Source organism: Carcharodon carcharias, chromosome 2 (assembly GCF_017639515.1).
Source record: "Carcharodon carcharias isolate sCarCar2 chromosome 2, sCarCar2.pri, whole genome shotgun sequence".
In the NCBI taxonomy this organism is placed as follows: Eukaryota; Metazoa; Chordata; class Chondrichthyes; order Lamniformes; family Lamnidae; genus Carcharodon; species Carcharodon carcharias.
The window spans coordinates 208,517,452-208,533,273 of NC_054468.1; the positions used below are offsets into that span (position 1 = coordinate 208,517,452).

General features: G+C 48.7%; 1 protein-coding gene across 6 annotated transcripts in view; it reads left to right on the forward strand.

Moving 5' to 3' along the window:
- Positions 1 to 15,822, forward strand: part of LOC121289819 (CAP-Gly domain-containing linker protein 4-like) — a 362,767-nt gene that overhangs the window by 263,983 nt on the left and 82,962 nt on the right. For all 6 annotated transcript variants that reach the window (XM_041209695.1, XM_041209713.1, XM_041209721.1 and 3 more), the window contains one exon: positions 5,712 to 5,855. In XM_041209695.1, the coding sequence (XP_041065629.1) occupies positions 5,712 to 5,855 (144 nt within the window). The remainder of the gene's footprint in view (positions 1 to 5,711; positions 5,856 to 15,822) is intronic.

The window sequence follows — 15,822 nt, forward strand, 5'->3', positions numbered from 1 at the left end:
CGGAAGGCTGTAAAGTCCCTAGTCGGAAGATGAGGTGTTGTTCCTCCAGTTTGCGTTGGGCTTCACTGGAACAATGCAGCAAGCCAAGGACAGACATGTGGGCAAGAGAGCGTTAAAAGAGCAATGTTAAAATTACAGCAGCCAAGAATACAGTGGCTTGGAGCCGGGGACTCGAATTTAGGATTTTGACTCTTCGCCTGATCCTTTTCCGTCCATCAAGAGTGGGATTAGGATTAAAGTAAAAGCCATTGAGCAACATTGAATATTGAATGAACTGCATTCTTGTCCATTTAAATATTGGCAAGGCTAAAAATTTCATATCCTAGCTACTGAATTCATGTCCCTCAGCAGCAACTGGGTGGAATTTTCCGTGCCCACTGGCATCAGATGTCATGGCGGTTGTGAGCAGACAATATGGAGGCCAAAAATCGGTTTCACGACGTCATGAAGACAGTTTGCAATCCTCCATTCCGCCCATCAATGGCAGACCATGTTTCCCGCTGCTGCATGTTGGGAACTTCATTGTAATACATCTGCATATCATTATAAGCCAAACTCCCTGGAATCATCCCCCCACGCTAGATCATCCGTGTATTAATCATGCCAACGTGTTTCACAACTGAACATAAGCGACATGCACCTGGCAAGCTGCACTTCGCTCGGGACTTTGAGGGTTGTTTGCTTAACTTGCTTTAGGCAGCACAAATGTTCATCAGTGCCAGGCAGCACCAAATCACTTTTAGGGAGCTCCCGGGCAGGTCTCTACTTATGAGACCTGATGTAAGGTGGGGGTGGCTTTTCATGGCTGCAGGACTATGGCTTGCTTGGGAAAGGGGGGAGAAGTGGCCTCAGGCAAGGGAAGAGGCTATAGGGCTAGGGCATTGGTGGGGAACCGGGGTATCTCAGGGTGTGTGAGGACACATGTTGATCTGTGCAGGTGGTTTCAAGAGGGTGAGGGCTGAGGAGGCAGTCTCCAGAGGAGATGAGGCCAGATGAAGATGTGTCAGAGAGTGAGTGGTGATGTCCCTTGGGCTGGCAGTGAGTGAGATGCCAGTGAATGTGTGATGGACTTGAGTGTGTGAGTTTAAAGTGATGAGATAGTTGCCTTACCCTAGTGGCACGGATGAGACCATCCATCCTCTTTCTGCACTGGATGGCCAACCCCTTGTGTGCAACATTGGCACTGACCACCACTGCCACTGCCTCCCAAACCAGAGTGGTGACACTGCGGCCAGAGCAGGGGTAGAGACAATTGTGGAGGGCTCAAATAGTGTTCAGAAGGTGTCCCAGGCACACGTCACTGAATTGGGGGGGAGGGGGGCTGCTGTCTTCTTGTCTTTCAGGGCCATGTCTTCTGTGCAGCAGTCCTAGGCTGGAAGCACTGAGAGGTGTGCGTGTGGCTGCACTTTAAATATGGCACACACCATGTGGAAGCGGCAAGGTGATGGCATGACAGGTGAATTGGAGGTAACCTGCCAGCAAAATAGCGTGTTTCCCGGGAATGCATGATCAATGAGGTGGGATTGGGATGAAAACCTGCCATTGCGGCCAATGGGTAAAATGTCCTTTTTCCCGCCCGCTACCACGCTTAGTGCAAATCTGGGACAATTCCGCCCACTGTCTCAGGCAGAACCAGAATTACAACAGTGGTATCCTAATTGACCCCAAGTTGAGTTTTGTATCCCACGTCTGCTCTATCATTAAAAACTGCCCAATTTCACCACTGCCAGAATATTACGCTCATCGGGCGGGCATGTGCCTGACCAAATGAGCATAAAATGACACACGATATTTTGGACGGCAGCACGCCCGCTGACAATTAAAAGGCCTTTTAAGGCCATTAAAGTACTAATTAAGTGTTATTTTTCGCTGCCCATTCAGACTTATAGTTAGCGGGCAGGCAAAAAGGCCAAGTGGCCTTTGCGCTTTTTAGGAAACCTCACCCACAGGCGGGATGAGGTTTCCAACAGCAGTTAAAATTAAAATAAGAATTTTAACATGTCCCTGCTCATGTGACAGAATCACATGAGGGCACATGCTTTTTACCATTTTATAATTATTTTTCATTTTTTATATCTTCAGGTCCCTGAAGGAGCTCTGTGCCTCAGGGATCTTTTTCAGCACGCACCTACACGCATGCGTGAACTTGCGCTCTCGCCCTCCTCCTACCCACCCCCCCACCCCCCCCACAATGCGCATTTCACGCTGGGCGGGTCTTAATTGCCCACTAGCGTGAAATCATGGTCTGGCCCCAATCGTGGGTGGCAGTCGGCTTCCTGACCACTCCCGCCCGCCCCCGCCGAGCCCGCCCGGTCCGTAACTTTGCCATCTCCCAACCCCTTTAAGCTCATCTGCTGCTGAAGTCATCCATCCATAGATTTGTCACCTCCAGACATTAAGGGGAGAAATTTCTCCCCGTCGGGGAGCCTGAGCAGGAGCGGGTGCCCGTGATCGGCTGCGCGCTGCCATTTTACGTGGGCGGGACAATTAAGGCCTGCCCAGCACAATGTGCACCTGGAAGCTCTGAGCATTCCCTGTGCGGGCGGGGGAAGGAGGCTGAGTCAGGGCCTGCGCTCTTTTGCGCATGCATGCGAAAGAGTGTAGGAATCTCCCTGAGGCACGGAGCAGCCTCAGGGAGTTTAATTTCATTGTTAAAAATTTAAATAAGGAAAGAAAAAGAAATTTTCAGACATATCCCCTCATGTGACAGTGTTACATGAGCTGGGACATGTCAATGAATTTTAATGAAAAAATGTATTTAATTTACAAATCTTCATGAAACCTCACCCCGCCCATGGATGAGGTTTCATGATAAATGCAAAGGCCGCCTGGGCTCTTCACCTGCCTGCCAACCATAAGGTTGGACGGGCAGCTCTGTTAATCGTTTTAATTAGTTTTTGAATGGCCTTAATACACCTTTGACAGTTCGGCTGGTGCGCAACCAACTCCAGTGCATGCCCACCAAACTGAAAATTGGGATGACCCACAGTGATGTCAGGATGCATGCCTGACATTACCGCGCATCATTTTACGCTTCGATGAGTGGGGCCCACCCCCAACACCAAGCCAAAGATTCTGGCATAAGTGTTTTTTCTAGCCAGCCTTCCAGCTTCCATGTTCTGTAAACAGAAGCTCACCCAAAAGCTCATTCTGCTTGCCGAACTGTTACCTGCTTAATCATCACACCTCTATCTACTGACCTGTATTGGCTTCTAGCCGTCCCAAAGTCTCAATTCTCTCCTTGTGGTTTTGCCCTCCTAATTTCCATAATCCTCTTCAGGCCTGTAAACCCCTCTCCGCCAAATATTCCATTACACTTACTCTCATTTAGTATGCCATTCCCCACTTTGACAGCTGTACCTTTGGCTATCAAACTCATGCTCTAGAAATCCCTCCCAGAACTCCTCTACTCTTTCTTAAAACCTAACTGACAAACTTTTCATCATCCCTCCTTCTTTTGCTTGGTATCAATTTTTTGATTACACCTCTGTGATGTTTTTCTATATTAAAAAGGACAATGTAAATGCACGTTGTTTTTGTTGATGACAATTCATTGCTCACTACAAGGCATTTCCCCTTTGTCCACAGACCAGCTGGGCTGGATTTTATGGCTCCACACAAAGGGTTTGCAGGCAGGGGGAGGCCCATAAAATGCCATGGGTGCCGGACCAGCCGCCTATCCACTTGTCCCTGCCCCAACTGCAATTTTACCAATGATGCAGGCACCCCCACCGCCTGTGAGTCAATTCAAGCCTTTAAGTGACCAATTAATGACCACAGATCAGCCTCATCCTGTCACCGCTGTGATTTAACCACACCAAGCATCCAGCATATGGTAGTTCTCACTGCGCGGGTTGGTGGCCAGCAAGGGGTGGTGGGTTGGGGTAGGGCAGTACCTCCTTAACGGGCTCCTTGGGGCTATCTGAGGGCCTCTCCACACCTCCAGCCTGCCTACCTTGGCCCTCCACCTTCCTATTACCGGAGCCTTCTAGCCTGCCTCCAGCAATACCCAATCCCTCCGTTTCCCTTTCACCCTGGTTCCGGCTCCTGGGCACTGGGGACTGTTGTAGATTCAGCAGTGACCATTGCTCCCTGTGGCACTGCTGGAACCAGAGAGCTGCCAGCCATTTGTTTGTCCAGCAATTCTCAGAGGCAGGACTTCCTGCCCGGATGGCGGTGGAAGTCCCGCCTTAACAATTAACATACCTCTGAGCATTAAATGCCTCAGGGCTTGACCCTGCATTTTTTCACCAAGGGGGATGGGGACCCCAGCACCCCGTTAGATCTAGCTCACTGTCTAATGTCTTCCATTTTGACAGGAATAGACTCCATTCAACTATTGGGGCAGAATTTTATGCTGATCGGGCGGGCGCGTGCCTGACCCAATCAGATGTGAAATCGTGCGAGATAACGTTGGGCGTGCTTCCTGACGTTATCCTGCGCTTGAGTGATATTCCAGTCAGCAGGTGTGCACAAAATTCAGAAGTACGTCTGCTGGCAATTAAGCCTATTAACGGAGCAATTGACTCTCATTTTTCGTGGTCTGTCCAACCTTACAGTTGGCGGACGGTCGAATCGCCAGGCAGCTTGTACATTTTTCATGAAACCTCATCCAAGGGCAGGATGAGTTTTCTGTTGTGAAATAAAAGAAAAATGTGTGGGCAGCACTTTTATCATCTATATTTTCAGGTGCCTGATTCTGGTGTTTGGAGATTTTTTTTCCGGCATTTTGAAGCTTTATTTGATGGTTTTCAGGTCTGCAGCTCCCTGAGGCAGCTCTCTGCTTTCAAAGAGCTTTCTCTCAACACTCACCTGCGTTGGCGTCATCGCCCTCCCTCTTCTTGCCCTCACCCTGACAGCGATCCCTGGGGCCAGTTGTGGTCAGTGGTCCATTTCCCAGCCAATCCCAGGACTGGTGATCATACCTGCCCACCCAACTACAAATTCAGGCCTTGGGCCAGAATATAACACCCATTGGGCAAGTGTCCCGATGTCATCGCGCACTTGCGGCATATTTCGGTTGGCGGGTACTCATGGAAGTCAGCAGCACGCCAGCCAACAATTAAAAGGCCTATTAAGGCCATTAAAGTTATAATTGAAATAAATTTTTTACTCACAGTTGGTGGGCAGGCAAAAAGGCCAAGTGGCCTTTGCGTTTTTTAGGGACCCTCAATCATGGGCGGGCTGAGGTTTCCAACAGCAAATGAAAATAAAATAAAAATTTTAACATTTCATTAATAACATGTCCCTTCTCATAGGCCAGAGTCACATGAGGGGACATGTTTTATAACATTGTTAAAATCTTTATTTTTAATGTTCAAAACTCTTCAGAGCTGCCTCAGGGAGCTTTTCCCGTGTACATGCGCGAACTTGCGCTCTCGCCCTCCTTCCCCCCAAACAAGCAGTGCTGAGCGCTGCCGCACACGTTGCTCACTGGGTGGGCCTTAGTTGCCCCATCAGTGTGAAATCGCAACCTGGCCCCGTTCACGGGCAGTGGTCGGCTTCCCCCCGCCCCTGCCGAGCCCACCCAATGATGGAAAATCTTGGCCTTGTATTTTTAAAAATCTCATAACGACAGAAATATATGCTATGTACAACATGGAGGGAGAGAATATCACTGAGAGGAAAGAGTAGAGGAAGAATTAATAAATAGTAATCATCTTAAAATGCAGTTTACTTTAACTTTACACATTTTGATTGTTTAATTTAAGGTTTGCGGAAGCGAGCTCCATCTGTTGGCAGCCTGGGCTGTGTAGAAACTGATAAGACTGAAATGCAAATTGGAGATCGTGTAGTTGTGGTTGGACAGAGGAGTGGAATAATACGATTTTATGGGAAGACGAGCTTTGCACCAGGTAAGTTAATTGGATTTAACAAAACTAATAATTCCATACTTGTTATAACAAATGAGAACACTCATCTGTTTTCATTAAAGCATTAGGAGTTCTTAAAGGATATGTTGCCTACCCTCTTTCTTGCTCACTTTCTATGCTTCCCCTAGGCCTTGTTTCTGATCGTTGACAGCTCTGCCATTCTGCAAATGTATCTCTTCTGTCCTGCTAATCTTCCTCCTACCTCACCATTTCCAAACTGCCAATAACAATAACTTTATTTATTTAGTGCCTAAATGTAGTAAAAGGTTTCAAGGCACTTCACAGGAGCATTATCAAACAAAATTTGACACAAACCACGGAAGGATGGGTGTTTGGGGTGGGGTGGGAGGCAGTACTGTAGCAGTAATGTTACTGAACTGGTAATCCAAAGGCCCAAAATGATGCATAATGCTCTACCCCGATTGCATCCGTGGTGCAAAGGTCCATGGGCGGACTCCCCGCCTTGCTGCCGATTGAGGCCATTAAGTTGGCAATTAATGCCCACTTTGGACCTCGTCCTGCTGCCGCTGGTATTAACCCAGCGGTGGGTGGAGGGGGGTGCTGACGATGTGACGTGCATGACAAGCAAATCCTGGCATGTTTGCTTGCAAGCTCCCAGTGAACGTCCCATATTCAAATTGGTACTCAGCGCCTGATTGAGGAATTCAGCATCAGGAAGAAGGGGATGTTGTGGTGGAGCCTGCTGAAAGCCATCCCCTGCCCTTGCTGCCGACTCCCTTTCACCCTTCCTCTGCAGTGATCCCTATCTCATGCACTCTTCCTGCCATCACTCACCCGTGCCCTGGCTCCTTGGCCTCGGGTGGGTGTCATTTTGGCTGATATTCAAAAGAACTACTGGCCTCTGATTGGCTGGCAGCCTTTGGGGGATGGGACTTCTGGCCCGCGGGGTTCTGATACGGGGAAAGGGCCTGCTGGTGGCTTGCCAAGTGCCTGATTGACATGTGATACTACTGGGCCTTCCCAGGAAGACACTACACAAGGCTCTTGCCGGCTTTCCAGTGGGCAGAAGAGACCCCCGTTCCTGGCACAGATTCTGCCCAGGGTTTTAAGGACTGTTGGTTAGGTTGCATGTAGACCTGGTTATCCTAAATGCAGGAAGCCCGGCACCACCTGTGCTTAGGATAGCCCAATTTCTGAAAGTGCTCCCAAAAATATCAGGCTCTTCATTAACATGTGCAAGGGGCCTAACAACCACCAATGAAACCTAAAAAAAACCACAAAGTAAGATTCTGTATTTACACTCAATATCACCTCTCTTCACCCCTGCATTGTCTCTAAATTGTCAGACTGCTTGTCTGACGTCCAGTAGTAGATGAGCAAAAGCAGAATATTGGGAAGACCAAAGCCATTGTTGTTGGTCCCCTCCACAAACATCATCCACAAACTCCGTTCCCAAGCCACTGACCTCTCTCACTCCCTGGCAGCTATCTGACGCTGAACCAGGTAGTTCGCAACCTTGGTGTTGTATTTGACTCTGAGATGACCTTCCAACCACATATCTGCACCATCACTAGGGCTGCTTACTTGGCCTTAGGTAATGCCACCTGCATCCATCCATGACTCAGCTCATCTGCTGCTGAAACTCTCATCCTTATTTTTGTTACCTCTAACTTGATTATTTCTGTGCACTTCTGACCAGGCTCCCATCTTCCATCCTCCATAAAAGTAAGTCCATCCAAAGGTTTGATGCCCGCATCCTAACCCTTCTGTTCGCTGACCTATACTGGCTCCTGTACATGTACATACATTGTGCCTGTTTCAGCTGAACAAAATAAGTGACAGCCATTTGCTGACTCATTTCTCAGGAAAATGCCTTGACCAATCAGGGCCAAGCTGCCTTGTTTAAATTTCAAACAATGCTTGGCAGTTAACTGTTAGTCACCATCAGTGGACAGTCACCATCACTAGATAGTCTCCATGGCAATGCCACTTGCTAACCAGTCAGCACTCTCTTCACGTACAGTATAATTTGTTGTTTTCCCCCTTATTCTTGTATTCTTGTGAGTGTCCTGATGAGTGCAAGCTGAAAATCTGAGACATGTCTCTTTTTTCAGCAACACCTTTAACTATGTTAAAGAAACTATTTAAATACATGTTATTATGTGGTCAGATTTACAGAATCCAGATGAGAATGTAAAGTTAACCTCATATAGCGAAGAGGAAAATTTAAAAAAGGGATGGTAGGACTGAAAAGAATCAGAATCTTCTAAACAAGAAAAATGTCCATAATGTTATGATCCCCAGCTGAGGTTACCACTGAACAAGCGTGATCCCAGGTGGAACCCAGCTTGATAGATGCTAGCTTTTATTTGTTTGTTTAGATACATGGAGAGTGGCTGCTGAACTGAGTCACCAATGTCAGCCAATGAACTTTTAACAAAAGAATAAAACATTTATTAAACAAGAAAAGATGAACTATATTGTAATAGTCCTTCACCCAATACCTTTACAGATATATACAGATTTGTAAGAATTGAACACAAGTTACCTTATACTCTAATGTTCACAGTGAGTACAGTCCATGTAAACCTATGGCGACCTGTGGTCAGACACACCATACTCTGAAACCAAGGGCAGAATTTTCCTGTTGGCATGCAGGGGTGGGCCCCGAATGTCCCTGCGTAAAATGACGCACGGTGATGTTGGGCGAGTGTCCCAACATCACCGCGCGCCATTGCGATATTTTGTTGGGTGGGCACGCAATGATATCCGATGTGTGCCAGCCATTAATTAACAGGCCACTTAAGGCCCTTAACTCACCAATCAATGCTGATCTTTCGACGCCTGTGCAATCTTCGGGTCGGCACACAGGTGCAATGGGCAGGCGGGTACAACATATTTGTATAAATCTCATCCACGTGCGGGATAAGAGGTCTCACTGGGGTCGTGAGTGTGCTCTCTCAAGTATTGATTTTTCAAAGTTTTTGAAACTTGCCTGTGTGATCTGCAATACTTCAAAACGCATATCAGCTGCTTTGTCTGGACTCTTAACCTTCAGGTCAGCACTCTGCAGTGAGTAATCATTTTTGGGCCTGCAGGTTTCAGGTAGCCTTCCCTTAGTCTGGGATGGGAGCTGAACTGTCCACCAGAGGCACCTCCTCTGAGGAGAAAGGGAGGGCTAGAAGGGGGAGGAGACCTGGAGTGGACATTCAGCCTCCAGGGGAGCCACCTTTGGGAGGACAGACGCAGGCACAAGGGGCACAGGGCCAAGAGGTACACCAAGGCGGAAGGGGCCGCAGAGGACACCAGTGTCCTGCTGCCAGCGTATCCAGGCGGCAAAGCAGCTACCTCAATATGTCTGAGGTGCAGTGCCGAAGGAGGCTCTGTCTCTCAAGGAGGACAGTCAACTACATCTGTCAGATGATTGGGCATGAGATCTCTGCTAACTGTGTGGGTGGACACCCCATGCCAGTGGCTCTATAGGTCATAGCTGCTCAACTTCTATGCCTCTGGCTCCTTCCAGGGGTCGGTGGTGATCTTTGCAGTGTCTCCCAATCAGCTGTCCACACTAGTCTCAAGCAGGTTACAGATGCTCTGTTTAGGTATGCATTGACTTTCATCCACTTCCGTTGGGACCAGGCAAGCCAGACACAGTGAGCCAGAGGCTTCACGGCCATTGCTGGCTTCCCCCGCGTCCAGGGTGCAATAGACTGTACACATGTGGCCATCAAATTGCCAGCAGGTGAGCCTGGTGCCTTCATCAACTGGAAGGGATTTCACTCCATGAACATGCAGATAGTGTATGATCACAGGATGCTGATTTTGCAATCTGTGCAAGGCACCCAGGCAGCTCCCATGATGCCTGCATCCTCAGACATCGCAGGTGCCGGGGCTGTTCAGTGCTCCAGACCGGCTGGATGGATGGCTGCTGGGTGACAAGGGATATCCCCTCAGAAGGTGGCTCATGACGCCTCCCCACCGTCCAAAAACAAAGATGAGCAGCGGTACAATAGGAGCCACGCCTCCACAAGGTGGAGAGAACCATCAGTCTTCTCAAGATGTGCTTCCGATGCCTGGACCGCTCAGGGGGCACACTCCAGCACCCGCCAGATCGTGTGTTAGTGATAGTGGTTGCATGCTGCACTCTCCACAATCTTGCGCTGGAAAGGGGGGACTAAGTGGACAATGAAAACGTCGATGCAGTGGCTGCGGCTGCACACGCTGAGTCTAGCAGTGCGTCCTAGGATGAGCATGCACAGGGAAATGCTGAGGGGGTAGACGCTGACCTGGGCATACTGCAGGGAGGAAGGGACACCTGGGAGGCTTTAATCCAACGAACCTTCAGCTAGCACACCGCAGATGGCGATCCAGGACAAGCCTGGGCTGTAGGCTCGATACTCAATACCTAAGTGCCAAATCTGCCAGGTTATGAACAGTAACTAAGGGCCTTGTTAAAGCTGAATGTCCCACTAAGCACTCATAACATTTTTGGAAACCATACACATGCAGAAAAAAAGAGGCACCCTCAGCCATGGTCACATGTCTGAATTTAATATCACAAGCAAAGAAACTTAAGCCAAAAAATGGCAATGGTGTACCAATTCAAAGCAAATCATAAAAGCTTCATCTCAGGCCAATACAAAAGGAACAGTGTTAAACCCGTGGTGTGCCTAAGGTGCCTTATGTTTATGTTTCCGGGTGCTATCTCTTGGCGCTGCCCCATCGCTGGAGACAGCCTGCTGATTCTGCTGTCCTGTTGGCCTTGATGACCTTGGCGGTCGTCCATGGTCCGTGGAGCATGTGCTGGCCTCGCCTGGGAGGGATCTGCCAGGTCTACAGCTGGCATCTCCCCAGTCATCGCAGCCTTACCGGACGCTACGGTCACTGAGAAAGGGGCGGAGGAGCTGCCACCCTCATCCGGAGCACCCTGAGAGGTGCCCGCTGAGACGACAGGCAGCTGTTGTGCTGATGTGAGGTCACCCTGCTCACCGTGGATGGATGGACACCGAGCTGGGAAACTTGGTGCCCAGACCATCTCCCACACTGGCAATGCCGATGTGAGGGCTTGCTGGTCAGAGTGCATTCCCAGGAAGCTCTAATGGGTCTCCTAAAGGAGCATCTCCACGAGTGTCGTCGCCACTCTCTCCATGGCGCTTGGACATGTGGCTCATTGCTTTGGCGAGCATCCACGTAGACTCCTTCACCATGGAGACCAAGCCAAACGTAGCCTCATGTATCTCCCCCAGATGCTCCAGCACGCCCGGCTGCATTTCCTACCCCTGCTGCGTGGCAGATGACTCCAGAGGCACGTCATCATCAGGCACCGACTGACCATGTGCCTGGTCCCCTGCAGTCCTCCGACTGCTGGCACCATGGCACTCCCTGTCTCTGCCAGCTCCTTCAGTGACTGTGAAGTGCCCTCACCACTGTGTCCCGGGATACTAGCCGATGTTCTAACTCTCACCAAGGTGTTAGTATCTGCACTGGTTCCTGCCTGGCAGAGGTGGTGTGATGCTGGTGAGACTTCAGGGCCCTCAGGTGTGAGAGGGGGCCTCTGCTCCTGCTCCTCCTCACGGCCCTGCTGCGCTGATGCTGAAAGGAAGAACAAGGACATTGGTTCAGTTAACGTGGAGACAATGACAAAGTGCATCCCTATCCCCTGGATCATTATGCGTTCATCCTTCCATAAGCAATGGTCAAACCGTGTTGCAAAACTAAATCGCATTCAGCACTGCTATGGCTGTTGGGAGAACAATGCTGACCTCACTGCTGGGCATGCATACCGTGAGCCACCCAGTCTCACCAAACTCCGTCTTTCACACAAGGGTTTCCGATCTCCGCTCTCCAAGGACTCGCTTTGGAATCTTCTCCCAAACCGATGTTTTCTCTCAGATGCCTTCTGCAAGGGTTCACCTCCAGGGTTTCGAACTCTCCTTCCAATGTTCCTCTCCCCGGGTCACCACATGCATTCAAGCTGTCTTCCATGCACCCTCTTTCACTGACTCACCCATCAACAGTACACCGCTGCTTCAAATGCCCATAGCAAAGAGTTACAGCTTCCAAACCAAACTGCTGTTTCTAGTTTCTTCTGTTTGTGTCTATGGGAGTGACCTGCCTCTCTGGACCCCTGTTGCTATGTAACAGCCCAGTTTCTCTAATCTTGTTTGTTTAACTTATCTGCAACAGTCGTAAAACTCTGGAAGCAATCTAAAGGCAGTAATCAAACAGATGAGCCTTCAGATGAGAAGGGTCATGAGGACTCGAAACGTCAACTCTTTTCTTCTCCGCCGATGCTGCCAGACCTGCTGAGTTTTTCCAGGTAATTCTGTTTTTGTTTTGGATTTCCAGCATCCGCAGTTTTTTGTTTTTATCAAACAGATGAGTTTGGGTAATGTTATAAACCTTGAGGGTGAATCCTAAGCTCCTTTGAAGACACTGATTAATTTGATAATTAATGTTTTATGTGCAGGTTTAATTCCATTTAAAAATACTGTTTGGGAATGATGTGGAGCATTTACTTAAGTACAACATTTCACTTTGTTAGCATCTCCATATAATGCCATGTGCTAGTGTAGTGGTGATTCATGGTACTATTGAGTATATCATGAATCTACATTTCAAAGTGGAACCTTGTAAAATGTTATATTATATCAACAGCTCTGCAGACAAAATGTTTGGGTACTAGCAGGGCAGAGGTTCATGGGGAGAATTTTCTGAATGTCAGGTGGGCCGGTCAGGAACTGGCGTGGGCGGGCGCAGAGCTGATCGTCGCCTGCGATTGGCTGCACACCGCCATTTAATGTGGGCGGGCCAATTAAGGCCCACCCAGTGTGACGTACAGCTGGTAGCGCTCAGTGCTACCTGTGCAGGCGGGGGGAGGAGGGAGAGCTGGGAACTGCACTCTTTCGCGCATGTGCGCAAAAGAGTGCAGAAATCTCCATGAGTCATGGAGCTGCCTCGGAGATTAAGTTCATATTGAAATTTTTTAATAAAGAAAGATAAAAATTATTTACACATCCCCCCTCATGTGACAGTATCACATAAGCTGGGACATGTTTGTCAATTTATCAGAATTTATTTATTGATTTTATTAAACCTTCAGGAAACCTCACTCTGTCCATGGATGAGGTTTCCTGAAAAATGTGAAGGCCGCTTGGGCTCTTCGCCTGCCTGCCAACCTTAAGGTTGGACAGGCAGCGCTGTTAATTATCTTAATTACTTCCCTAATGGCCTTAACAGGCCTTTGACAGTTCAGTGGGTGTGCTGCCGTCTTCGGCGCGCGCTTGCCGTATGAATGATCTAAATGACACGCGCCCAACATCACCGCGTGTCATTTTACGCGTCGGTGTGCCTGGCCTGCCCCCGTCAAAATTCTAGCCCATATTTCTGTCTGTGTAGGAACAGTAATGTAGGGCAGTCCTAGATTTCACCTCAAATGTGCCATGTCAGAAATTCTGGCTAGTATCAGGCCAAGTTGAAAAGTGCCCATTCATTCTGTGCCAGAGATACATAAACCAGGGAGTAAGCATAAGAAAATGTTATTCATGCTAAAGTCCAAAACTTCCCAATGTCCTTCTAATTTTATGCCACTATATAGCAAGTGCAGTTTCCAAAGCTTGCTCATCAAAGCAGATGTGATTATTTGCAGGAATCTGAAAACGTCTGTTTTATTCAGCAAGCCTTCTCCTACATCCTCCATTATCTTGGAGAAACTTGTACTAACAGGGAATTAGGGAACAAGTATTTGAAGCTTGCAAAATGGGATTACCATTAAAGAAAGGCAACCAGCAGGAGGCATCAGAAGAGAGCCAGATCATTCTGGCAGCACCCATTTGGCAGGGTGGATCAACTCAGATGAACGTTTTATGATCTTCAAATGAGCTGTTTCTCAGAAGGCAATGCTTAAATGTTGAGCTTTGGAAGAGTCTGTTCATTGCTACAGCTAGATCTTTAAAGATCACAGCACAGATAGGTTTAACTGTGGCAAACAAAGTGACCACAGCTCTGTACTTTTATGGGACAGACCCATTATGGGGAGCCACAGGGGACTTTTGCCAAATCAACCCATAAACTGCTGTTATGATCCCAAGGGAGACCATTAACTTTTAAAAATAAATTTGAACTTCCAATTATTAATTGAAAGAATAACTCCACAAGGATTGACATGTACAAGAATTTTTAAAAAGCAAGTACTACTAATTTAACACTATATTTCATGAACAATTATTCTTTAAAGCTGAACATCTTAACCGAGCGCTTGCTGTTTGGTTTTTAATTCCACTCAAGAATTCCCTTATACTCTCCAGGATCCTAAGGGTTCTTTCACTTTCTGGGACCAAACCGAGGTGTGCCACAGCTCTCAGGAGTTCACTTTGATTCTCTTCAGTTTCCCAGTCTGGCACTTAAACTTCCAGAGCTCTCCGTCTCACTGCAAGGATTTCACTGCTGATCCCTTTCACTGCTTTATCAGTCAGATCTGACAATTTTTAATCCCGCATGAATTTAGACTTTTCATTCCAAGCATAGGGCCCACTCGCAATTCCTGCTTAGGGATTTCAGGAATCCCTGGTTCCTAATGGCTTCTATGCTCCTTGTTCTGGCTGCTAGTAGGTACACCACTGTCTTCTCACAGTCATTCAAGCTGACTAATTGTTGCACTCAGCGCAAACACAGATTAACCCAAAACAAGAGTTTTCGGCACCCTATCCCCCTGGCAACATGGCATACCTGGGATGTCCCAGATAGAGTTTTAAATTAATTACAGTGACCAAAGTTTTCTGTTTGGCGGGTGGGCGGAGTAGGAGCAGCCGCAGGCAGGTGCGGACCCAATCGACTTCTGCAGTTGGGGATGTGCTGCTATTTTGCGTGGGCGGGCCAATTAAGGCCTGCCTCGTACATTTCCAACTTGCATGAATAGCGGGAGTGTGTGGGCTGCGGCGTGCGTGCGCAGACCATCAGGCCCAATGGCGACCCGGCAATCTGTTTAAAGGAAGGCCTGGCAACCTCCTCTAGGCTGCTCACAATGGCCATGTTGAGATCATATCGCAGATAGTCAGCTGAGCAGGGCATACTGGAGGGAAGGGTAGAGGAGCAGGGCAGGCTGCAGGGTCTGCCACAGGAGCAGGGTAGGCTGCAGGATAGGCCAACCAATGTGCCCCTCGCTTTTCTGATGATTGCCTTGCTGCCCTCCTTGAGGACGTGGCAGCACGGTGGGAGTTGTTGGTCCCCCAGGATGGGAGGAAGAGACCCCCTCACATGACCAAACATGCATGGGAGGAGGTGGCGGAGGTGGTGAGCTCCCACGATGTGGTGCGGCGCATCTGGATTTAGTCCCGTAAGCACTTCAACAATTTGTTGCGCTCTGGAAGGATGAGTACCATGTTGGCATTGGGCATTTAACCCAGCAGGTAGCCTTAGCCTTTGAGGGCCCCCTCCCTCAAGTCTTACTGTCGTGACAGCATTGAATCATGTTGGGCATTTCTCGTACGCTGGGTGGGCAAGCAGATAGTACCCATGCTGACATCAGCCTGAGTGTTTCATGAGGAGATGAGTTCTCCGCCACACCATGTGTTGCACATGACTAGTCTGGAGGCAACCTGCAGGAGAAGCAGCTAGGTGCGTACTCAGAACTCCAACACATGTCCTATTCACGGTGATGAGATTGTGGAAGGGGAGCCTCAAGGTCTCGTGGCCAAGAGCCATCTGCTGACCTCGACGCTGCATGTAGTTGCGCCTCCTTGCTATGGGAGCTAAGACCATGTGTTTCCTAAAGTGATGGACTCAGAATATGTCCAAGGTGGCCGTTTGGAGTTTTTGGTGGGGGGGGGGGCAGTTGGGAGCAGGTGTACTATCTTTGTGTGACTGATCAGCAGTAGCAGAGACAGGAGGCACTGGAGGCTTGATATGGGCCACTGTGGTTGGGGTGTGGGGTGCACGTGCAGAGTCCATGTGCGATTAGCTGCAATGAATGGTCTTCTCTGTTTTTCAG